Here is a 26,444-nt window from a genome sequence, read left to right as displayed (position 1 = left end):
GTAAATGGTCTGACAATAACTCCCTACATTTGCCCATCACACCTTTATCATACAGAGGTTTTCAGAACAAATTATTTTCTCTCAATCAAGGAAGTTCCTTCAAGTTGCACAGAAACATTTGTTGAATCTCTATCCTTACACAGTTATGTGCCCAAACTCATACTCCAAACTTCCCCATGAGTCTTCTGTCAAATTAGATTTTGTAGAGAGGGAGGCTCCTAGGTCACTGCAGGGCCAAATGCAGTTTGAAAATTATTTACATTCATCAGTCCAACACCTTGCCTAGTACCACTTTGAGTAAAAGAGGGCCAGAAGGGGGTGAACCACTCTAAAACACTCATGGAAATGCATCATCACTTTTGACTCTTTAGTTGGCCAGCATCAAAACTTGACTCTAATATTTTGTTAAAAGAAACTCTTCTACCATTCTGTTTGTTGTTGTTATTGTTATGTGCCGTGGAGTCGGTTCCGACTCATAGTGACCCTGAATAGGGTTTCCAAGGCTGTAAATCTTTACAGGAGCAGAAAGCCTCATCTTTCTCCCATGGAACAGCCGATAGTTTCGAGCTGTTTGAGCTGCTGACCATAGAGATAAGCAGTCCGATTCGTAACCACTATGCTACCAGAGCTCCCGTTTATTGGAACACAAGTAGACAGGTCTGTCTCAATCTGGTACCTGTAGTATATAGGAAAACCTATATTATAATAAGGTCTACTTGCAGGCAGATAGGATGGAGAAGGGAAAAAAAAAAATTCCTACCATGCAATTGTAATACCTCAGATTTCCAAAGCTACCAAATGTCAAGGTGTTGACTAAAGAAAGCCAAATTAATAATATGAATTCTCTGTGTTAGTTAGATGTCATACAGCAGAGAGCAGTGTTCTCAAGCAAAAATAAAATTCTGATGGGGAAAAAACCTGAAGCAGGAAACACTTCAGAAAACGGGAATATTCACATAAGGCAGTGCCCCAGAGATGCAGGCCACCATGCTCCTAAAGGAAGAGTAACTAAGGGAATCAGGGAGGGACAGGGAAAGTGTTTTGTAAAACAACAAACTTCTTATAACAGACTAAATTTTTGTAAACCATACTTTGGGAATATCTGAGAAAAACATTCTACTATTTACAACGAAGATATTATTATAATATAAAATTCTTCTACTTCTTGGTAAGAAATATGCCCTAGTTTCACACAGTTGCATGTTTGTCAGGTAAGACACTATGAAGCTAAGATGAGGATACAAGAGACTTTTAAAAGTAAAATCTAACAAAAATCTTTCCTAAAGTAAAAAAGTCTTTCCCACAGCCTAAAACTAATTTAAACTGAATTAAGAATAATTTAGACTAGGCTTTCTGCTACTCCCCATTCGACAGGCAGCCGCAGCTTCTCTTTCAGTAGCAGCCGCATCCCTGAGACAAGATGGTGAAGGTCGGAGTCAAGGGATTGGCTGGTCACCAGGGCTGCTGTTAACTCTGGCAAAGTAGAGGTTGTTGCCTCAACTACCCCTTCATTGATCTCAACTACATGGTATATATGTTCCAGTATGATTCCACCCATGGCAAGTTCAATGGCACTGTCAAGGCTGAGAACGGGAAACTTATCATCAATGGGAAGCCCATCTCTATCTTCCAGGAGCGAGATCCCGCCAACATCAAGTGGGGTGATGCTGGTGCTGAATATGTTGTAGAGTCCACTGGTGTCTTCACAACCTTGGAAAAGGCTGGGGCTCACTTGAAGGGTGGTGCCAAAAGGGTAATCATCTCTGTCCTTTCTGCTGATGCCCCCATGTTTGTGATGGGCGTGAACCATGAGAAGTATGACAACTCCCTCAAGATTGTCAGCAATGCCTCCTGCACCACCAACTGTTTGGCCCCTCTGGCCAAGGTCATCCATGACAATTTTGGCATCATGGAGGGACTCATGACCATAGTCCATGCCATCATTGCCACTCAGAAGACTGTGGATGGCCCCTCTGGGAAACTGTGCCGTGATGGCCGTGGGGCTGCCCAGAACATCATCCCTGCATCTACTAATGCTGCCAAGGCTGCGGGCAAGGTCATCCCTGAACTGAATGGGAAACTCACTGGCATGGCCTTCCGTGTCCCCACTCCTAATGTGTCTGTTGTGGACCTGACCTGCCACTTGGAGAAAGCTGCCAAATATGATACATCAAGAAGGTGGTGAAGCAGGTATCAGATGGACCCCTAAAAGGCATCCTGGGTTACACTTAAGACCAGGTTATCTCCTGTAACTTTAACAGCGACACCCACTCTTCCACCTTTGATGCTAGGGCTGGCATTGCCCTCAACAACAACTTTGTCAAGCTCATTTCTTGGTATGACAATGAATTCGGCTATAGCAACAGAGTGGTGGATCTTATGGTCCACATGGCCTCCAAAGAATAAGAGCCCCCTGGACCACCTGCCCCAGCAACAGCACTAGAGGAAGAGAGAGGCCCTCAGCTGCTGGGAGTCCTTACCCCAACTCTAATCCCCCTACACACTAAGAAACTCCCATCGTCAGTTTCCATCCAGACGCCCTAGAGAAGGGGAGGGGCTTAGAGAGCCCAATCTTGTCATGTACCATCAATAAAGTACACTATCCAGCCAAACAAACAAAAAAAGAGAATAATTTAGACTAAAAAAGCAGCATTTTTTTTTTCTTTTTACAAAGCAGTATAATTTTTCATAATTAATGACCACTTATCAGTTGGAACTGACTAGCTGGCACTCAACAATAACAGTAAACCTGAAGGAGGCCTGGTGGTGCTTTAGGTGAGGTGCTACACTGTTTACTGCAAGATCAGCGGTTTCAACTCACCAGTTACTTCTCAGGAGAAAGATGAAGCTGCCTACTCCTGTCAAGATTCACAATCTCAGAAATCCTGTATAGAATTTCTATGAATTGGAATGGACTCAGTAGCAGTGGGCAATTTTTTTGGTTGATGGTACACCTTAAGGTAAAAATCTGACCTCTGTAGAATAGAATATTGTTCATCTACTAAGGTACAATATCATAGGCCAAGAAAGACCCGTTCTAACAACAAAAATTTATGTCTAAAGCTTACATGTATTGTGTATTTGTAAATCACACATGATCCAGAAATAATCTAGAGTCAAAATTGGACTATTCATTATTTCTTTTTTCCTTTCTTTAAATCAGGGTTTTGAACCAGTTTGAACTGGATAAGTCACAGTCACCAGCAAATGCAGTGAAATCAAAATAGACCTGAATTTGCAAAAGTTGGTTTATCAGAACCATAACCAGAATTGGAAAAACTATGGGTTCAAGCCCTGGAACAGGAGACTTCAGAGGGGTGTAGCGAGTTCTTTCAGGAGACTGGTATGGGAGACTGAATTACTTATTGCCAGGACAGTAGTGAGCAACACACATTCAAAGCAGAGGGCACTGTTATTTCCACTTCTTTTGATCAAAAAGATTTGTTGCTATGCTGCCCTTGTTTTCTAAGAGGGTAATTAAGTTTCTAGTAGAGTATCTACCCCTAGTTTTCCCAATCTAGTTATCATTGTGGTACATCCAAATTTAACAAATTCAGGTACATTCCAGTTTTGCTTCCTCAGCCATGACAGAATTAGGAAGAACCGATTCGAAAACTTGCTTCAAATGACTCAATTTCTTACCTTCTCTATGGATTCCATCACAGTGACAGATGATGTGAGTCTGGGATACTAAACTGCTCACAGAAAGAAATCACTGTAGAGTGAAACTTGGCTATATTTACTGGTGCTGTAGAATAGACACTGGACTGGAAACCACAAGGTCAGTGGTTTAAACCCACCAACCACTTTTCAGAAACCCTTTACAGGGATCACCATGAGTTGGAACTGATTCAACAACACTTAACAACAACTAGGAACGTTAATAATTCCTAGATCTAATTTTTTAGAAATGCATCGTCTCATCAAATATCCAATTGTAAATTATATTCTTATTGCCGGGTTAACTTGTCAGTGTACATCAATTACAGCTGATGCACATTTCTAAACAATCTGAAGAAATGCATCTACATCATTTAATCCTACCTGTAGATTCTATAAATATCTTCAGAGCGCCCCTTCCTAAGTTTGAGAATCCAAGCTCCTGGGTTGGCTTTTAATTGAAAATAACCCTAGAACAAAAACATCAAAATGTTGTTTCTGAAGGACAGTTACTTCAGTCATTTATATTTAAAATAACATAGTTAAGAAATCAATGTTATTATAAAACAAAACAAAGCCTCCCCATTAGAAATGCTACCAAAATATATGCCAGTGAAACCTAAAAGTCTGCCCTATAGCTGTACTTCAGTGAAGATTCAATTTGTAAATAAGCTGCACTCTTCAAAGAAAACAAAAATGTCACTTTATAAGCAATATTCAGGGGCAAGTTTGGTTAAAGCATGTCTTTTTTTGTTTAGGCTAACATATAACTCTAATCCACACAAAATTAACAAATTTTCTGTTGATCAAAATCAATCATGAATTTTAATCTCATTCTATGGTTCAGAATTCTAATTGCACCATCATAAATTGTACTACCCAAATTAACATGACTGTAACATTAACATGATTTGCTAATTGTTTACCAGATTAGCCATAACAATGGTATCAACAATGACTGGTTTAGCTGAAGTTCCTAGGGTAAACTGCAGTCCTCTTGGGGGTTGACCTGTGGTGATGTCATAGCAATGACCTTCTAGTAACAGGTATTCCAGCTCATACTCCGCAGTCACTATGCTGTCTACCTGTAATATCAAAATTTAATCACCTCAGTAATAAAAAGAAACAAATTACTGATAAATGCAACAGCGTGAATGAATAGTAAATGCATTGTCTATAACTGAAAAAGCCTGATGTGGCACTGCAGGATCAGCATTAGACTGTAAACTACAAGGTCAGCAGTTCAAACTTACCAGCTGCTCCTTGGAAATGCTATACAGGGAACCGACTTGATGTCAACAACAAGGGAAAAATGCCAGACACAAAGGCTTACATTGTTACATTTATAAGAAATTTTAGAAAAGGCAAAACTAAACCACATCATTTATTGCCTGGGACAAAGGATAGGGGTAGAGGAAAACAGGGCAAGATAAATATTTGGGGTGATGGAAATGCTCTGTATCTTGATTCATGTAGTAGTTACTCAATTACTCAATTGGTTCTGGATGCGTAGTGGTTACGAATTGGGCTGAGAACCTCAAGGTCAGCAGTTCAAAACTACCAGCTGTTCCACAGGAGAAAGATGAGGCTTTCTGCTCCTGTAAAGATTTACAGCCTCGGAAAACCCTGTACAGGGTCGCTATGAGTCAGAACCAACTCCATGCACATAACAACAACATACAATTACAAAAACTCAAAAGATCTGAAAATACAAAATTGGCAAATTTTACTGTATATATGTATATGTATATATGTTGTTGTTGTTGTTAAGTGCCATCGAGTCGGTTCTGACCCATAGCGACCCTGTATTTATAAGGGTTTCCAAGGAGCAGCTGGTGAGCTTGAACCACCAACCTTGCAGTTCAAATGGCTTTGCAGTCTGGCTCATTAAACCACAGTGCCACACCAGGAGCTCTGGTAGTATAGTGGTTATGAATCGGGCTGTGAACTGCAAGGTCAGCAGTTTGAAACTACCAGCTGCTCTGTGGGTAAAAGATGAGACTTTCTACTCCCGTTAAGATTTACAGCCTTGGAAATCCTGTTCAGTGTCGCTATGGGTCAGAACCGACTCTACGGCACTTAACAACAACAGCAATAATTCTACCTCTGGCAGTATATATATATATATATTGTTGTTGTTGTTGTTAAGTGCCGTCGAGTCGGGTCCGACCCATAGCGACCCTGTACAGGGTTTCCGAGGGTGTAAATCTTTACGGGAGTAGAAAGCCTCATCTTTCTCCCGCGGAGCGGCTGGTAGTTTCGAACCGCTGACCTTAAGGTTCGCAGCCCGATTCGTAACCACTACGCTACCAGATATAGCTATTGTTAATTGCCGTGAGTTGATTCCAACCCATAGAGACCCTGTATAACGTTCCCAAGGAGCAGCTGGCAGCTGGTGAGCTCGAACCACCAACCTTGCAGTTCAAATGACTTTGCAGTCTAACACATTAGCCCACAGCACCACACCAGGACTCCTATGTGTATATATTAGACCTCAATAAAGCTGATTTTAAAAGATTACACTGAGCAAAAGCAGTCAGATATATGATTCCACTTATATGTACTGTGGAAAAGATAAAGCATTATAGTAACAGAGCAATTCAGTTGATTGTTTGGGGCCTATGGATAGGAACAGGAGACTGGATTGGAACAGGAGACTGGCACAAGATGGGATACAAGAAAACTTATGGGATGAAGGAAATATTATGTATCTTGATTTTGGTGGTACTTACATGGCTATATAAATATGTCAAGACTCAACTAAATTTGCACTTAAAATGACTAATTAAAGATGCAAATTATACCTCAATAAAGTTGATTAAAATTAAGTCACATGAAAATTCCTAAGTTAGTGTATCATTTTATAATACCTGTTACTAAACTAACTCAAGAATGTTGTAAAGCTTATAAACATGGAAGAATGGGGTTTACCAATGAGTTAAGCAACAGACATATCTACTGAAAGAAGCAATATATAAGATGCATCCACTGCCTCTAAGACTTGCAAGTCTTACAAGAATAACATAAAATGTGGGTGACAACTATTTAATACAGGCACAGAAAACAGTATCATTTTTCAATTTAAGTTAAAAAAATAGTATACTGTAATAAGAACCATGTTAAAAATAATACTAATAGCTTCCATTTAACTATTGTATTGCAGATTTTTGTTTACCATAATTACAACACTGCAAAGTAATAACAGAAGAAAAAACTGAGGCTGGGTTGGGATAAGTAGCTTGCCCAAGGTCATAAAGTTGGGAAATGTGGGAATGTCCAGCCTGCAGGCCATATAAGACCCACAAAGTCATTTGGTTTGGCCCTGCCAAGGCAGTTGCAGTTACAGTCATCACAGTAGGGATGAGTTAATTAAATGTTCAACCACATACCGGGAGGAAGCAGGTTCAGGAGACAGTCCTAGAATTCTGAACTACATATAAAGGAATATTTAGAAGGCTTACTGCTAGTGAAATTTGTAGCAGAAGCAAGAAAAGTGGCATTTTCTGATCTGCAGCTGCAATCGGGTGCCATCTTGGGCTTGAAGAAGTAGGAACAGGATCAGAGGAGCGCACCCACTGGAGAGGTCTGACCATTTGTCAGAAACAAAGGTGTGAACATTTTTTACTGTTCACTGGTCTCTCACTCTCTGTGCAATGCCATTCTGGTGACTAGATAGGGTGCCTGAGCAAGTGGACTCCCCATCCCCACCCCCGGGAGGTTATACTACACATGCGCAGGGATTTGCTCAGCAAAGACCACAGGGTGCAGAATCTAAGAAGTGGGAGAGGTCAACAGCAGGAACTGTTTAAAATGGACCCATCTCCCAGAACGCCTCCGGCCGGCTTTACTGTCATAATCATATTGCACTTTTTTTTTTCCCGATTATAGACTGTACTATCCAATCTGTTTTTTGTTTTTTTTTTGCTGTTGTGGTTTTATTTATTTTTGTTTTACTGGCTCCTCTTTTACCTTGGAGGGGGGTCTTTCTCACCCTATGTTACCCAAGAAGAGATGGCAATTGTGGTCTTATAGCCAAGCTATAATCATACCCTATAAAATCCCACCATCCAGGAAAGAGCCAAGACCAGGTGCTATATGCCCGATAGACAGCCAACAACTGCTATAGTTACTCTGAGTTGAGTAATAAGAAAAGTGAAAAGGGAAGCCCATCTCCAGATGACACTGACCTGGAGGCAATCAGAAAGCTTAATAATATATCAACATATACTTTTCTAATTATTGAAAACACATCTAATTAATGAAGATGCCTAAGAGACAGTCAAAGATTTTGGCACATGTCCAGAACAAGAAAGAGTAACTAAAATAAATGAGCTGGAGGCAGACCTAGATTTCTCACTGGAAGGAAGGCAGGTTTTGGAACTGTCTGAGAAGGACTTCAAGATAATTATATTGAGGTGTATCTAAATGTTCCACAAAGGGGTTGAGAAAAATAAAGAAGAAGTCATTAAAGTTCCACAGGAACAATAAAATAAGATAGAAAAAGCACTTGAAACAATTCAAAACTTGCAGAAAGAGGTCCAAACAATTAATAAAAAAATATCAGAAATGGACACTACACTGAAAGGGCAAAGGAGTAGAATTGAAGAGATGGAAGGCAGAACCATCAAGCTGGAAGATAAATCTCTCAATACGCTAAGACAGAAAAGCAAATAGCGAAAAGGATAAAGAAAACTGAAGAAAGTCTAAGATTCATGTGGAACAACATTAAGAGGAATAACTTGAGAATTACTGGCATTCCAGAACAGGAAGAATTACACAAGACCACAGAGGAGATAGCTGAAGAGCTTCTGGAAGAAAATTTCCCTAACATCCTGAAAAACGAAAAGATAAGCATTCAAGAAGTTTAAAGAACCCGAGGAGGGATAGACCCTAAAAGAAAATCATCAAGACATCATCATCAAGTTCTTCAAAATCAAAGATAAGGAGAGAATCCTGAAAGCAGCTAGGGAAAAGAGAAGTGTTACTTACAAAAGCAAGCAAATCAGATTAAGCTTGGATCTTTCAGCAGAAACCATTCAGGTAAGAAGGCAACAGGGAGACATATATAAAGTTCTGAAGAAAAAAACCTACCAAACAAGAATCATCTACCCAGCAAAACTGTCAGTCAAATACAGCTGTGTAATAAAAACATTCCAGGACAAACACAAGCTAAGGGACTTTGACAAAGCCAACCCAATGATTCAAAATATCCTAAAGGGAGTTCTTTGGACTGAGAACCAACAAGAACAGAAAGCAACCAGATCTTGACATGTATGGAAACACCACCAAGAACTCAATCAACAAATGGAAGAGTCCAGAATAGAGCTACAATAATGAATTAAGAGGATCTAGGAGGTCAGTCTATAATCAAAACAATTACAATGTGAAATAAGGTAAACATATAGGAACAGAGATCCAGGTAATGAGGAGGTCACGTAGTTTGCAGGGTAAAATAGACCGTTTAAAATGGAGGAAAAAGTTAATAGAATATAGGGTAATCTCAAAGAAAATACTTCACAATAAACCAAGAAACTGAAAATCCAAGAAGAACATGGAAACATAAAAAATATGAAGGATATGAAAAGATATCCATACTAAAAGAAAAAAAAATTCTTTGTTGGCTATGAGGGGTGGGATGGAGGGACAGTAGAGAATAGGTTAGGGGATAGATACAGCATAGTTCAGGTGTTGGAGAGGGCAATACACAAGAAGCAGTAAGGGAATGGAAAAATAAAGTAGACAGATCAACACTTAGGTAGATTTGCATGGGTTAAATGGGATAGAGGTAAATGGTTATGTATGCTCAACCTTGGAACAACAGGGCTCTGTGATATAGGAATCAAGGCATAGTCTGAATGGGTATATCAAGAGAAATAATGTTAAGATGCTTGACTGTCTATGAATATTGGTTTCCCTTCCTTACTATTGTAAAATAGACACTTGAGTGGGATAGAAAGGAATATCGGGAAATGTGATTACAGAAAACTTGTAAGTCTGTCTTTAGCCTATCACTGGTTGGAATACCTAAAAGGGGTTCTAGAACTTGCCCAGTGAAACAGGCTTCTTTCGGAGCATTTGTAGTGTAATAGGGCCTTAGGTGGAATGCTGAGCCCCATCCAGGACCGTCTGAGGTGGAACATTCCAACTTGAAAGGTCATAGATACCAACCTGGAGCGGCTAGAGGAACAGAAGACACTTCTTGAAAGAAAGACCAGAGGAAAAAAATCGAAAACAAAAGCAGCAGTCTGACTGGCTACTGTAAGAACAAACAAGTTGTTCACTGGCGAGCGCCATCAAGGCAATCAAGTCCCTTCAAGACAAACCCCCCTCCAAGACTGAAACTCAAAGGGAACACACAAGCAGGCATGTAAGCTTGCTGGCTACTGATGAGTGGCAGAGGGGGAAAAGCAACAATGGAGATATAGGCTAGTTCAACCATGTTCCGTAGACGCCTGTCGACCTGGAGATGAGAGAGAGAAGAGGAAGGGCTAGTTGGTCCTAAGTGTGGTGAGACCTGAGGACTCTTAAGTCCATGGACAAGGACATAGCCACATAGGGCCAGAGCCAAGAGTGAAGCGTCCAGCTGATATGAAGTGAGGGGAGATGCACACGAACACCCAAACTTGTAGATAGTACCCATTTGACCTAGTTTCAATGGCTTGAGATCAGAACTCAAATAGAGGAAGATAAAGAAATTTGATATAGGAAACAACTGCAAATTGCTACAATTTGATGAACTTAACCTATACTTAGTCCTCAAGCTGACATCTCTGTTCTTCAACACTTTAAAAGTTCCTGTGCAGCAGATTTGCCCAGTGCAATACGTTGTCTGATCTCTTGACTGCTGCTTCCACGAGTGTTGATAGTTGATCCAAGAAGAATGAAGTCCTTGACAAGGATGTCATGCTGGGTAAGGTGGAGGATCAGAGAAAAAGAGGAAGATCTCTAACAAGATGGATTGGACAGGTGGCATCATTCATGGACTCAAGTGTGGCAGCGGTGGTGAGGTTGGCCCAGGATCGGACATTGTTTCGTTCTGCTGTACATGGGGTCGCTATGAGTCGGTTCCGACTCGATGGCACCTGACAACAACAACAACCTATACTTATGGATGTAGTAGCTCAAGACACCAACTGAAAGGGAAAGAGTCTTTATATCAAGGATCAATCCTATCCCTTCTGTACACAGGGCTAATAGAGACAAGATTTCAAGATGGAGTTTAAGAGTGCGGGTGAAGGTAGAATCCCCAATGAATAGTTTTAATTTTGTCTAATCTGGTGAACGGAGATGGGTATAAAATTCTTATAATTCAATAGTGAGTAATTGTTACCATGACTAATTGGGATTGCCACAACTGTAAAGGTAGAAGTTTTGTAACATAAAGGGGGGAGTAGTTAATCTTACAGTTCAGGAACAGACGACCCTAGGATCATCAAAGGAGAAGAGCACTAATGGAATGTGGGACCCTATCCAGAAAAGCAGCAACACCAGGAATGGAAGCAGAGATGATGACCTCAAGAGATAGAGCAGCTGAGTACTAAAGACTCATGGAAAGAGAAAGGCTGTGTGCTGGCAGTCAGGCGACCAGGAGGCAGGCTTGCAGAACGTGCCCTCAGATTGTTTAAATGATTTTTTATTCTTGAGTGTTTCTGTGTACATCAAAACCCAAAACAACAGAGGGAATAGAAGCAAATACTGTTGAATAGTGATGCATGGAGGGGACTGTAGTCTTTGCAATGATACAATAGAATGAATATACAATAGGATGAGTGCAAAACTGATGTTCTCCCATGTAAACTATCACTCAGTGCACAATAAAAGTCTTTATAAAGAAAAAAAAAAAGCTGTAACTAGAAATAGAGTCTTTCATATTTAAAAAAAAAAAAAAAGCTCATGCGCAGCCATTTAAGGTGCAGGTATTGTTAGTCTATTAAGAGTGATAAGAATTGAAGATGCTAAGAATCAATTAATCCAATAGACTAACGGCACATGTAAACATCAGTCGTCAAGTTTCTGAGACCAGAAGAACTAGAAGGTGTTCAGCTACCACCTACCAATGACTATGAAGAGGATCACATTAAAAGGTCCCAAATAGAGTGGCAGAAAGTGTGGAATAAAATTCAAAATTCAAAAGCAAAAAACACTGGCTTACTGGTTAGAACAGTGACTGGAGAATCCTGAGACTATAGCCCTTTGACAACCCATTAGGTCTGGAGAGGAACTCATTCTCTGGGCTCAATATCCAGCCAAGTAGTAGGCTAAGTCCTGGTCTGTAGGAGACCTGGTATGGTGCTGCAGGATAATGCACTGGACCAAAAAGTAGGTCTGAATTGCAAGGTTGGCAGTTCAAGCTTACCAGCTACTCCCTGGAAACCCTATACAGAGTCACTGTGTGTCAGGACAGACTCCAAGGCACTTAACAACAACAACAGGTAAGTATATAGGGGCGGCAACAACATTAGTAAGGTATGCTCAACATGCAAAGGTCAATCATACAAGATCAAAAGGACAAAAAGGGATGAGAAGGTGGTGGAATGGAAATAAGAACAACAGGAAGTGTTGCATAGAAGGAATAGCAATCATTGATATGAACCAAAGTGTATGGTTTATTGAATGTAAAACTTAAGATCTTCTCTGTAACAACTGGCTCAATTCACATTAAAAAGTTTACAAAAGAAAAGATTATGAAAATGAAGAAAAAAACCCCTAATGGTTTCTTATTTATAATACCAAAAGCAATCAAATTATAAGTTAAAAGTCAACAAAAGTAAAAACTTAAGGATTTTATTCAAAAAGGGAAGAGACACTCACAGAATCAGAGAAAACATTTGCAAACACTGGTAATGTAGTGGTCACACACTGGGCTGCTAACCACAAGGTCAGCAGTTTGAATCTACCAGTCACTCCATAGGAGAAAAATGAGGTTTTCTACTCTCATAAAGCTTTACTGCCTTGGAAACCCTATACAGAGTCGTTATGAGTCAAAATAGACTTGATAGCATACCATCACCACCACACCAAATAAGGGAACTCTATCCAGAATATGGAGTCCTGATGTGGCTCTGTAAGATAAGCACTGGACCACAAGGTCAATTTGAACTACAAGATCAATGGTTCAAAATCATGAGCTGTTTCTTGGAAACCCTATACAGAGTACCTATGAGTCAGAACCAACTCGATGGCTCTTAACAACAACATACAGAATATGGAAGTCCTGCTGTGCCACTGTAAGACAAGTAATGTAATGTTAACTGTAAGGTTGGTAGTTCAAATCCAGCAGCTGCTCCTTGGAAACCTTATATGGGGGTCTATGTGAGTCAGAACTGACTGGATGGTACTTAACAACAATCCAGAATATGGACCCTGTAGGATAAACACTGGACTGGTAACCACAAGATCAGAAGTCCAAATACACACTTCTTGGAAACCCTGTACAGGGTCACTACGAGTTGCAATCGACTCAACAACACACAACAATAACATCCAGAATATATAAAGAATTCATGCAATGCAACAACAAAAAGATGCGATACAATGAATTACTTCATGGGGTTCGTTCAATACATAGTCCTTGTACCTCCCACCAAGCAAGGCTTTTGCCCTGATAGATCTGAGGAAGAGAAAGACAGAGAAGAGGCTGTTAGAATTATATGATTCAGTTGTGAGTAGTAACAGAGTTAATCATATTATAAAAACTTGGAAGTCTAAACTGGATTTAAATACTCATCTCAGAAGTAGGAGAGGGGACAAGAATCTCACTATCATCAAAGAAGAAAGAGCCAGGAGAGGAGCGCATCCTTTAACCTTTAAACCTCTTCAGTGTAGGGACAGAAAGGTGTGATACTGGAAGAGTGACAGAACAGCAGCAGCAGAACCAAAAGTCAGAGCACAACTCAAAAGTGTGGGTTTCCCAGCCCATAGAACAATTAAAGCTGAGGCTATGGTGGAGTAATGCGTCCTGTGGGAATTTGTCAACGGCCTTGAAAAGTTTTTTAACAATGGTTGGGCAAAGAAATGCTTGCTTGTGGACACCGCTGAGGATAGGTTATCCTTACTGGATTGTGTCCTGATGATTTCTGACCCTGAATTGCAACCCGTTAACTTCCCTAATAAACCCATAACTTTCAGTATGGTGTCTGAGTTTTGTATGGTCATTGCAGTGAATTACTGAACCTAGATGATAAGTAGAGTATGCCATTGAGATATAGTTTGGTGTTTTAATTTTCTTTTGCAAAAGGCAAATAACCTAATTAGAAATAGGCAAAAGATTTGAAAATATTTCTTGAAAGAAGAATACGCAAGTTCATAGAGTAGACAGTATATATCTGTAGTTGTCACCAGGCAAAATTCACTGCCATCAAGTAGACTGACTATATGCAACTCTGTAAGATGGAGTGGTACTCCTTCATAGGATTTCCTAGTCTATAAATCTTTATGGTAGCAAACAGCCTCCTCTATCTTTCTTAAAGTGGTTGGAGGGTTTGAATTACCGACCTTGTGGTTAGCAACCTAATGCCTAACCCACAGCTCCAGCAGGCCTCCTTATTAGCACAGACATAAGGATATGGGGAGTCACTGTTACAATAAGGATATGGGGAGTCACTGTTACTGGGTACAGATTATTTTTTTTTTTTTGGCGGGGTAATGAAAATTTTTAAAAATTGAATAGTGTTGATGGTTGAACAACCCTGAGTATAGTAAAAAACATTTGATTATATGCTTCAAATTTTATGGTATGTGAATTATATTTTAATAAAGCTGATTTTTTTATATACTTGAATATTGTGGTCTTAGACAATTGTGATTCATTCTGTTCAGTCAGATACAACCTGACATTTGTCCACCAATACATCTTAAAAAGGCTTTATACATTTATTAAACATTTGAAAGCAATGACACTCTTACCTCTTCTAAATAAATATTATCAAGATCATATGGTGTTCTGACAGATTCTACCATCCAACTTTCAGGTGTATTCAAATTTAGAGTGAACAGAGGAGACTGTGGCATATCCAAAAATTTTGCTATTGGACCCTTAGCAAAGCTATTGTCTGAAGTGAAAGATATCTCTGGCTCTAGGACATAACGGTAAAAGCTGAAATTAAAAAAAAATAAGGTGTTAATTTTTTTCTATGGTACCATAGTCCTTCAGTTTAAAAGCATTTATATGGTAAAACAACTGGTTTAAACTAGATTTAGAGGGCTTTCCTTTCAGCTTAAGAAAAGTATTTCTATAACCATCCTTGGCCTATCTAATTAAGTTGCTAGCCAATTGTTGCCGATGAAAGAGAGGAAAGGAGGAATATGACTGAGAGAAACGTCACCATTGTCATGATCCTAAGAATTTCCCTTCACAAAGAAAAATTCATTTTATCACTAAAAAAACATTTGTATAGTGGCTGGGTTCTCACACTAACCTTTAAAACACTTAAGCAATATTATGTAAACATATCTCAGATACATGACAACTGACAAATCCTTGGTCACTTCAAAACATGTTTCAATCTAGAAATTTATCTTTGATAAAGTTATAAATTTTATATAAAGTCAACATATATTACATTATTATTAATTGCTTTTTATGTAAAAATGATTGTGCTAAAACTCATGACAGCATACTTCAAATGTACATGCAAATGAGTCTCAGCAAGCTTCTTTTGATATATAAATACGAAGATAGATAAATAAAACATATTATATTAATATATACATAGAAACACACACACATGAGGTTGAGTTAAAAATTATCTGCACTCTGGTTATATTAAAATGCGTGTCCACACCCACAGCTGATGACAACACTGAGTGTGCATGTGAAACGATTCTGTCAAATAGATGAGTGACAATGGATTATGTGGCAAATCAGCCATCGCTCTGCCTATGAAATCATCTATGACAGAGTTGGGTTTTGAAAAGTTTGTGCAAGACGTGTACTGAAAGAACTCACGGAAGAACATAAACAGAAGTGTTTGGACATCTGCAAAGAAAATTTGGACTGACACTCAAAAGGTAAAAGAGTCTTTTAAATGCTCACTGAAGAGATGAAGCCTAAACTTTGGATTCAACACAAAGGGCTTCTATCCAAGGACATTATGATCTTGTCTATCCAAGGACATTATGATCTTGCATGACAATGCACGTCCTCACAGTTGACACTGAGGTGTTCAAGCATCCTCCCTATAGTCCTGATCTTGTTCTATCATATTTTCACCTGTTTGGGTCCCTAAAAGCAACTCTTCAAGACTTACCTCTGATGCAGTGAAGACAGAGGTACATTCCTGGCTTGCAACTCAGCCTAAAACATTTTTTTATTAAGGGAATACAAATGCTTGTTGACAGATTAACAAAGTATATTGAAAAGTAAGGAGATTATGGCAAAAAATGCTGTATTTTTCTTTTTTTTAAAGTTGATTAAAATAAATTCTACAGTCAGAGTGCATATAATTTTGGACTCACCCTCATATACAGACTTCTGGGGTAGCACTGTGGATTAGCACTGGACTGTGAACCATAAGACTATCAGTTCAAACCCACCAGCTGCTCTCCTTGGAAACCCTATGCAGAGTTGCTATGAGTTGGAACCCACTTAACAACATACATATAACTTAAACAACACACACACATATCCCATCTTGAAAAAGAACCATAAGCAGATTTTAAATATATCAAGTTAATAGCTGCATTTATCCAAATGTTTTAGAATTAGAGAGCTACAAAATTCTGATGAAAAAACAAAAAAAAAAAAGCACAGTACAATTAGAGCAAGTTGGTGCCCCCGCAATTTTCTCATGTCCACACTAAGCTATTCACACTTGTGGTTTAAAGCAGGAATTTGGAAACATTAAACATTCAGCAAATGATCTTTCACACATGATGTCTACCTGGAAACCCGTTTTATCCTTTAACATTCAATATAAGACTAAGATTCAGTATTATTTTTGCAGTTGCTGTTTTACCTTTTTAAAGGCATGTCAGAAAGTTTAGATTGGCAGTTCATAAATATTCTTAAATTCATGTTTATCAGTTGAGTCATAACCTAAAAGCAAACCAGATAACAACAACAAAAAAAATTATAGAAAAAGTAAACATTTGCCGTAAGCATAAATGCCATCAAATCTGCACTGGAAAATTTTATTGAAATTTCACCTTTAGTACAGAATCTAAATCACACACACAGATGATTTAGCCAAGAAATTACGAAGTGGGCTACTGCAGATCACTGCTTTTTTACATATAATAAAGCACAGTTATAGAAAAGCAACATAGAAAGTAATGGATATCTTCACAAGGAAAACCTAAAGGACTATTCATGTGGCTTATATAGTAGAGAATAACATACATACACACATCAAAAACAAAGGTTAATTGATTATGCTTCACTAAAACGTTACCTTGTAAAAAATGAAATAATGAAAGCATTAAACTAAAAAAAGACATGTTGAAGCAGCTGTATCTTGGACACAGCTTTTAAAAGTGTAGTTAATTTTTAAAATGTAGTTAAATTTACAGTATCTCATATATAAAAAGAGATTTCAAAAAGTTTGTGGAGACAATTTCATTATCTTTTAATTCCATTTTCCACTAACTTTTTGAAGCTCCCTCATATCTAAAAGCCACGCTACAGTAACAACAAAAATCTATGAGATGTATAAAAAAAGAAAAATTAAAAAGTAGATTTTTTTTTTCTTTTATCTCTTTGTAACTGCAAATTAAAATTATACAAGCCACTTTAATTCAGTGATATTTTGCTCTAACTTTCTTTGTTAATTACACGAGCATGAGGGATGAGAATGAGGGAACCAATCAAACTTGTACCATTCTTTCTAAGATTATGAGGTTGTTTTCAAAGTTATTAGCAGTCTTTATAAAGACATTTGCTATTCTTAAGATATCCTGTAGCAGTTTTCCATTAACTAAGGGAACTAAGGGAGTCCTGGTGTGGTACTGTGGGTTAATGCGCTAGACTGCAAAATCGGTTTGGACCACAAGGTTGGTGGTTCAAGCTCACCAGCCGCTCCTTGGAAACCCTCTAGAGGGTCATTATGGGGAGTAACCGATTTGACGGCAGTTAACAACAGCAACAACAACAAAGGGAACTAAGAGGTCATGACAGCTCTCAAAATTATAGTGCATGTTCAGATAATTCAGATAAATGTGACTAGAGTTTGTCCCTACCAAGAGCAATGGGGCCAGTCTCTGTGCTTCTCTGGTGACAGGGTCAATGATGGCAACAACATCAAAATATGTCTCCCCTTCCTTTGGTCTCAGTTTGATGGCACTATGGAGATAAGAAAGATAACACAGTAATATGTGGAGGAAGTAGGAAAAAAACTTGTTTTCTTTGATCTAACTCAGCTATTAGGATTCTTAACATTTCAAAAGCTTTAGATCTAGCACAATTGACATTAGTGATCAACTATGTAATCATATCAATCCATGAAGTTTACCCAATGTCTACGACCCACTAATATTTGGTGGAAAGATCTGTGTGAAGAGAGGAAAGTAGTTTTAAATTGCATAAAAAGGAAGAAAGAGAGAAATGGCAGTCTAGACAGAAAGGCTGTGTAAGCTCTCCACAGCATGGATACAGAAAATCAGACACAACAGATACAAAGGACAGTCCTGGAATGATAAGCTTAAGAGGAAAGGGCAGAAAAGTGGAGCAAATGCTTAATGGGAAATAGAGTTGAACAGACACGGCAGCAGGCAAGGAGGTGACTGATGAGCATCGACAGTCACTGCAGCCATCTTGACAGTTTGTGAATAGCTTTAGAGATGAGAAAATAAATTCATGTTGCAGAAACCTACCAGAGGCTAGCATACACAAAGGTATGATTTTATTTTATTTTTTCCCTTTATTTTCCAACCAGCACACAACACCATGGAATCTCCCACTTTCAAAGTGGTTGGAGCCACTTGGAGACTGTGAGCCACACTGGGGCAAGCTCTGATCCAAATCTGCAAAGTTGACCTTGGATAGCCATAGATTGACTCTCATTAGGTGTGGGGTTAAACAGACGTGCGGGGTGGATTAAAAAGAGAATGGGGGGCGGGGGAAAAGGAAGGAAAGAAGGCAGGAAATCTACGTGAGACTGTCAAACAAAGCATGGCCATTTTGAACTTTTTCAGGTGGCTGTGAAGGCAAGAAGCCAGTAGGTGACAAAACATACTGCTTAGTGGCAGAGAGAGCCACTGATTTTCATTTTTGCTGTCTGGGCTGTTTGGTTTGTTTGTTTTCATTCTTTTTGTATCACAGGACTGAAGACAGCAACTGTGGCCACACAGCAAAGCCAAAGCTGTACCCTCTACTGCCACCAACTAGGCAGGCATCAATACCAGCTGCTATATACCAAAGCAGTGACTACAACCAACACTGGCTAAATCAACTCTGAATTGAACTGTATGAACAATCAAAAGAGAAGCTCATTTCCTGATCACACCCACCTGGAGAGAATTGGTGAGTGCCTAGGAATTCATCAACATACATTCATCAACTTAATACAAATACAGCATCATGTTGCAGACCGTGTAAAGCTGGTCAGAAGTTCGAGGCCCACTGGGCCCGAGTGCTGCAGACAATGCAGACCACAGGCTCTAAGGAAGAGATTCTGGCCAATGGGCAGTCATAACAAATTGTTTTTAATCTTAGTGTTCAGTTATGTTTTATTAATTCCAAACATGAACCCTTAATATCCACAGATAAATGTAATATTTTCCTAAAGCCGAGACTGTAAAGGTTTCAAAATTAAACCTTTCTCCAAAGGATTAACTAAAAATAGCTTAGCTACTTCCCGGTTCTTTGTTCTATAGACAAAAGGACATCCTCCCTAAACCTGTCCCAGGTGCAGGCCATTCAGCCAAAGTTCCTGAAAACCTGGCTCAGGAAGCCAAAACAGCGGGACTCCTCCCAAGCCTTTTGACCTTCCCTCTCACCTTCCCCCAGCTGAGCTCAGGGGCTATAGATATGTCAATTGAGCCTGAGAAACCAACTTGTGGGCCTGGGATTCGAACCAACGAAGTACGATGTAGAGTTGCCTGAATGTCGGGAGAATTACGTATGCTAGCTGTACCTTGTCTTAGTCCCTCCCAGCTTCGTGTAAAACTCCTCCCCTAAATAAAACAGAGGCGCAGGCCGGCCCAGGTGTGCATTACAGGTTGGAGGGCATGCAGTACAGTTTGCAGGGCAGTGAGTTGCTGCCTGCAGAGGCCACGATGCCTGTAGTCCCAAGTCTGCCCACCAGTGATGCATCCACCCTGGTTTCGGGGTGTCTCTTTGTCTCTCTCTTTTTGTCTTTCTGTGTATTCTTTTGCTATCCCTATCGCCGCCAGATATCCCCTCCTCGTGAACCAAACACTCGTGAATAACACAACTATGTAGAAGCCAGTCCCCGACAGCATCACAATACCTAGAAGGAGTCCTGGTGTGGTGCTGTAGGATAAGGACTGACAACCAGGTCAGTTTAAACTGCAAGGTGGGCAGTGCAAACTCACCAGCAGCTCCTTGAAAACTCTACATGTATCTGGTCAGTAAGAACTGGAACTGACTCAATAGCACTTAAAAATAATGCCTAGAAACCTACAGAGAATTTCTGTTCCTATGAAGAAACAAGACAGAGTAGCTCAAACAACAAAATGGAAGAGCTAGAAAATGCTTTTGAAAAAGAAGAGCACTGGAGCTACCTGAAAAACAATTCAGGAATATGATATAGAGAGATGTACATCCAAACATTTCACAGAAAAGTAAAGAAAAACAAGGCAGAATTAAAAAACCACTACAGGAAAAATCAAACAAAATAGATATAGCATTGGAAACAATAGAAAACCTGCAAACAGAAATCCAGAATATCAATACTAAGATATCAGACACATACAATACTCTAAAAGGTCTAAGAAGTAGAATTGGATCAATGGAAGGCAGAATTAGTTTGTTTTAAGATAAATCTCTCAGTACTAGTAAGATACAGAACAATCAGAAAACATAATTTAAAAATCTAAAGAAAGCTTAAGACTCATGAAAAGGAATACCCTATGGGTGATTGGAATTACAGAAAAGGAAGAAACAAAGAAAACCACAGAGAAGATATTGAAGATCTATTGAAAGACAATTTCCCTAACATATCTGAATGAAGCCCAAAGAAACCCCACAGTGAATGACTGCAATCAATTCATATCTATTGACAAATACATGGAACATTAATAGACTAAATTTACCACTGAAGAGACAGAAAGCATAATGAATAATAGGATCCTTCAACATGCTACCTACAAGTGATACATCTTACACTCAAACACAAACATTAAAAATTAAAGGACACCCTTTGGTTGTTAATGCATGGCTAGGATTGTAATCATGGCAATGAAACAATACACGATAGGATGAATGTAAAACTAGTGTTCTCCCATGTAAACTATCAAATAATTCACAAACTTAAAAAAAAAACCAATTCAGGGATGGAAAAAAATTTATCAAGCTAATGGCAAACAAAAACGAGCCTAAGGGGCAATATTCACCTCTGATATAATAGACTTTAAGGCAAAAACTAGCATAAGAAACAAGGAAGGACATTATCTCATGATTAGACATTATCTCATGATTAAAGGGTCAACAAAATAAGAGGACATAACCATAGTAAATATCTATGCTCCCAATGACAGAGTCTCAAAATACATAAATTAAACTTTCATAAACCATATAAAAATAAGTTCTCATTTTTATATGGTTTATGAGAGTTTATGTATTTTGAGACTCTTAGAAACAAATGAGAATGAAAACACAGCATACCAAACCTTTGGGACACAGCAAAAGCAGTGCTGAGAGGGCAATTTAAAGCAAAAATGCACCCATCAAAATCAACATATTAACACTACATCTCCAACAATTAGAAAAAGACCAGCAAAGTAAGCCTACAGTCACCGGAAGAAAAGAAATAAATATTAGAGCAGAAATAAATGCATTAGAAAAAGAGAAAAGCAATATAAAGAATAAATAAGACAAGAAGCTAGTTCTTTGAAAAGATTAATAAAATTGATAAACCACTAATAAATCTAACAAACAAAAAAGAAAAGATGGAAATAACATGCACAAGAAATTATATGGCTGATGTCATAACAGAACCAATGGGAAAAAAATAGAATAACAAAATACTATGAAAACTTATACTCCAATAAATTTTTAAATCTACAAAAAATGCAAAGATTTTTAGAAAAACATAACCTAGTTAAACTAACACAGAGTAAAGTAGAAAACTTGAACAGATCTAAAACAATAGAAGAAATTGATCAGATCATTAAAAAACTCTCAACAAAAAATAATGCTGGTCCAGATTACTTTACTTATTAATTTTACCAAACATTCAGAGAAGAATGGACAATAATTTTAATTAGATTACTCAAAAACATAAAAAAGGATGAAAAGCCACCACTACATTATATGAAGCACATATAACCCTCATACAAAAACAAAGCAACAACATCACTAATAAAGAAAATTATAGACCAATATCCCTCATGAACATAGATGTAAAAATACTCCACAAAATTCCAGTAATTTAGTTTAACTACAAACAAAAAAATAATACATCATGACCAAGTGGGATTCATACCAGGCATGCAAAGATAGGTCAATATTAGATAGGTCAAAATTAACGTAACCCACCATATAAATTAAAAAGGAAAAGAATCACATGATCATTTATATTGATGCAGAAAAGGTATGTGACAAAATCCAACATCCATTCCTGATAAGAAACACTCAACAAAGTAGGAACTGAAGGGTAATTCCTCAACATAATTAAAAGCATATATACAAAATCAACAGCCAACATCATTCTCAAAAGAGAGAATCTGAAGGTATTCCCTTTGCAATTAGGAACCAGACCAGGGTACCCTTTATCACCACTCCAATTCAACACTTTGTTGGAAGTCTTAGCCAGAGCTATCAAGCAAGAAAGGGACATTGAAGGCATTCAAATTGGCAAAGAAGAAGTAAAACTCTCTCTATTTGCAGATGATGTGATTCTATACATAGAAAATCTCAAAAACTCAGGAAAAAAAAATTACTGGAACTCACTGGAAGAGTGAGCAAAGTGGCAATGTACAAGATCAATAAACAAAAATTAGTTGGATTCTACTGTACTAATAAAGACAGCTCTGAAAAGGAAATTAGGAAAACAATGCCACTTACAACAACCACCCAAGATGAAATATTTAGAAATAAATCTAATCAGACAAACAAAAGATCTATATAAAGAAAACTACAAAACATTACTACAACAAACAAAAGGGACTTACAAAAATAGAAGGATATATATCATGCTTATGGACAGGAAGACTTAACATTGTGAAAATGTCAATACTACCCAAAGCAGACATAACACATAACAGAGGGCATGGAGGAAGGTAGAATCTACAGACATAACACAACCCCAATCCAGATACCAACAACATTCTTTAAAGAGATGGGAAAAATGATTGTGAACTTTATATAGAAAAGAAACAGACCTTGGATAAGTAAAGCACTGCTTGAGAAGAACAAAGTGGGAGGCCTCTAACTCTCTGATCTCAAAATTTGCCACATAGCCACAGTGGTCAAAACAGTCTGGTACTGATAAAACAAAAGATACATAGATCAATGGAACAGAACTGAGACCCCAGAAGTAAATCCATTTCCATACAGTCAACTGATTTTTACAAAAGGTCAAAACACATTAAATGGTCCCTAGCAAAACTGGAAATTCATTTGCAGAAGAAGGAAATAAGAACATTATCTCACACCATATTAAAAAAAAAAATTCAACATGAATTAAAGATCTAAATGTAAACCTTAGAACAAAAACAAGCAAGTTGCTCACCCAGGAGACATCAAGGCAAGTGGTTGGGTCCCCTCAGAGCATACCTCCTTCCAAGACTAAGACCTAATGGGAATACACGCTATGATTGGTGACGTTTCTCACCAATAAGGGGAAGTGAGGGAAAAACAGCAATGAAGCTGAGAGGTAAGTCCTACAATGTTCAATAGACTCCTGTGAACCTGGGTGGAGACTTGGTTGGCCAGCAGTGTGGCAAACCTGGGGACTCATGGGCCCAGATTCAGTGACATAGCCACAGAGAACTCGAGTGGAAAGCGAATTATCCAGATGATAAGAACACCCACACTTGCAGATAGTACCCACTTGACCTGGCTTCAATGACTGGATGATCAGAGCTCTATTAGAAGAAACAAGAAGAGTAATCTGATACAATTTGATGAACTTGACCTATGCCTATGGATGCAGTAACTCACAAGAGGGAAGAAATCTTTACAGCAAGGATCATTCTCACCCCTCCGTACACAGAGTAGACAGGGATGGGCAACTAGGACACTGGCCACCCAAAATTGGGGGGCTACAAAGGCAAGAAGTGACTGGCTTACAGGCTTTCAAGAGGGAACCTAAATCCAGAGGGCATGGAGGAAGGCAGAATCTCCACTGAGTAATATCCAATCTGTCTAGGCGGGGCTGATGAAAGGAAATGCAGATAGGTCTCTTGTGATACAATAGTGAATAATTGTTACCAGGACTTATTGTGAGGTTGGAAATGTAACAGTAGACATTTTGTAGCAAGGAGGGGAGTGATTAACTTTGCAATCTAGGAGCGGAGGTCCCTGGGACCATAAAGGGAGAAGAGTGGAGAGTGGGACTTGACCCAGAGAAGCAGTGACGCCAGAGATGGAGGCAGAGACAATGATGTGGAGAGATGGAGCAGCTGGGAACTTTAGATCCAGAGAGGGAAAGGGGCTGTGTGTTGATGACTGGGGGGCACGCTTGTAGTGTATACCGTTTGGTTGGTTGATGATGCATGGAGGGGATTGTAACCATGGCAATGAAATGACATATGATAGGATGAACGTAAAGCTGGTGTTCTCCCATGTAAACTATCACATAATTCACAATAAAACATTAAAAAAAAAAATAGGGACAAAATTAGGGGCTCTAATACAGGCATAAGTACATTATCAAACATTGCAAAACCACAATAATAGAAGGAAAAATACATGACTGGGACTTCCTAAAAATTAGATACTTATGTTTACAAACGATTTCACCAAAAGAGTAAGAAGGGGGCCCATAGACTGGGAAAATTTTTTTTGCAACAATACAATAGACAAGGGACATCTAAAATTTTAGAAAACCACAATACTTCTAACAAGAAAAAGATAAACAAGTCAATTCACAATTGAGTATAGGACATGAATAGACACTCCACCAAGGAACACATTCAGGCAGCCAGCAACCATATGAAAAAAGGTTCACAATCATTAGCCATTAGAAAGATGCAAATCAAAATCAAAAGATGTCATCTCACATCAGCATTTAACAACAAATTTCACAAAAACAACAAATGTTTGTGAGGATGTGGAAAGACTGGGACCCTCCTACATTGCTAGTGTGAGTGTAAAATGGTTTAACCACTTTGCAAAATAGTATGGTGCTTCCTCAGAAAATTAGAAATAGAAATACCTTATGAACCAGCAATTCCTCTACTTAGTACAGATCCAGAAGATATAAGATATAAGAGATAGGACACAAGTAGATACATGCACACCAATATACATCACAATAACAAACAGATGGAGACAGCCAAGTGGCCCATCAAGGGAACAATGGATAAACAAACTTTGTTACATACACCTCTATGCAACATTGAAGAATAACAATCTGAAAAATACCTCATAACATGGATGAATGAAATTATGGTGAGTGAAATTAGTCAGTTACAAAGGACAAATATTGTATGAGATCATTATTATAAGCACTTAAGAAAAAGCTTCCATTATAAAATAAACATTCTTGGATGGTTACCAGGGGAAGGAAGGAGGGGAGAGTAATTCACTGGATAGAGGGCAGACACATTAGTTCAGGTGATGGGGAGCGCAATATTAAGGAGGGGAGGTACATTCAATTGTATATGAGAGAGCTTCAAAAGTTTTAGGAAAAATTCCATTATCTTTTAATTCCACTTTTCCACAACCTTTCTGAAGCTCACTCATGTAACCAAAAACTGCTACAAGTTTCTGAAGTTAGCTCTTGATAATTATATTGTGCCAATTTTTAATTCTTAGAAAGAAGGGTCTAAGAAGAATTAATTGACTCTTTTTTAAATCATAAAAGGAATCTAGACAGGAGAAAATAAGATGGCGGATCAGGCGGAAGTGCAGTGATGAGCACTGCTGGGAACAACACAGAATACAGGACCAAGAAGGCTCAGGGGATGGTCCCAGTACTCTGAACCACATATAAAGGAATATTTAGAAGGTTGGAAGAATTACAGCTGGTTAGTTTGTGGCAGAAGCAAGAAATCCACTGCTTCCTGGTTCAGGACACTCAGCTGCTCCAGGAGCTGTCATTTTGTGTGGGGCCAACCAGGGAAAGGATCAGAGCAGCCATGGACGCCTGACAGAGCCGCAGAGATAGAGCTGTGGACATTTTTTTTTTTTTTTTGGTATCTTTTCATTGGTCCCTTGCTGTCTACATACCTCCACTCTAGTAACTATAGGGGTGCCTGAGCTAGTGGATACCTCAGCCCCACTATCAGAGGGTTCTACTGCGCATGTACAGAGATCTCCTCGAAATTAAAAAAGACAGTGTCCACTTAAAATCAAATGGCCAACAGCTACTCAGGCCAAGCAGGCCTTAAACTTTTCTTGTTTGCTTTTTGTTCTGTTTTTTAACACAGGAAAGAGAAGGAGAGGGCTGTAGGGAGGGAAAGAGAGCTCATATTAGGCTAAAGATTTTTTTTTTTTTTTT

At 38.6% G+C, this 26,444-nt stretch overlaps 1 protein-coding gene across 1 annotated transcript in view; it reads right to left on the bottom strand.

Annotated features, from left to right (window-relative positions):
- Positions 1 to 26,444, bottom strand: part of UGGT1 (UDP-glucose glycoprotein glucosyltransferase 1) — a 311,128-nt gene that overhangs the window by 46,146 nt on the left and 238,538 nt on the right. The window contains exons 27-31 of the mRNA XM_006877319.1: positions 17,836 to 17,938; positions 16,617 to 16,696; positions 14,566 to 14,755; positions 4,587 to 4,745; positions 4,045 to 4,130 (exon numbers count right to left, since the gene is read on the bottom strand). Coding sequence (XP_006877381.1) covers positions 4,045 to 4,130; positions 4,587 to 4,745; positions 14,566 to 14,755; positions 16,617 to 16,696; positions 17,836 to 17,938 — 618 coding nt within the window. The remainder of the gene's footprint in view (positions 1 to 4,044; positions 4,131 to 4,586; positions 4,746 to 14,565; positions 14,756 to 16,616; positions 16,697 to 17,835; positions 17,939 to 26,444) is intronic.

Source organism: Chrysochloris asiatica, unplaced genomic scaffold (assembly GCF_000296735.1).
Source record: "Chrysochloris asiatica unplaced genomic scaffold, ChrAsi1.0 scaffold00479, whole genome shotgun sequence".
NCBI lineage: Eukaryota > Metazoa > Chordata > Mammalia > Afrosoricida > Chrysochloridae > Chrysochloris > Chrysochloris asiatica.
This window is presented reverse-complemented; position numbering and strand designations above follow the sequence as displayed.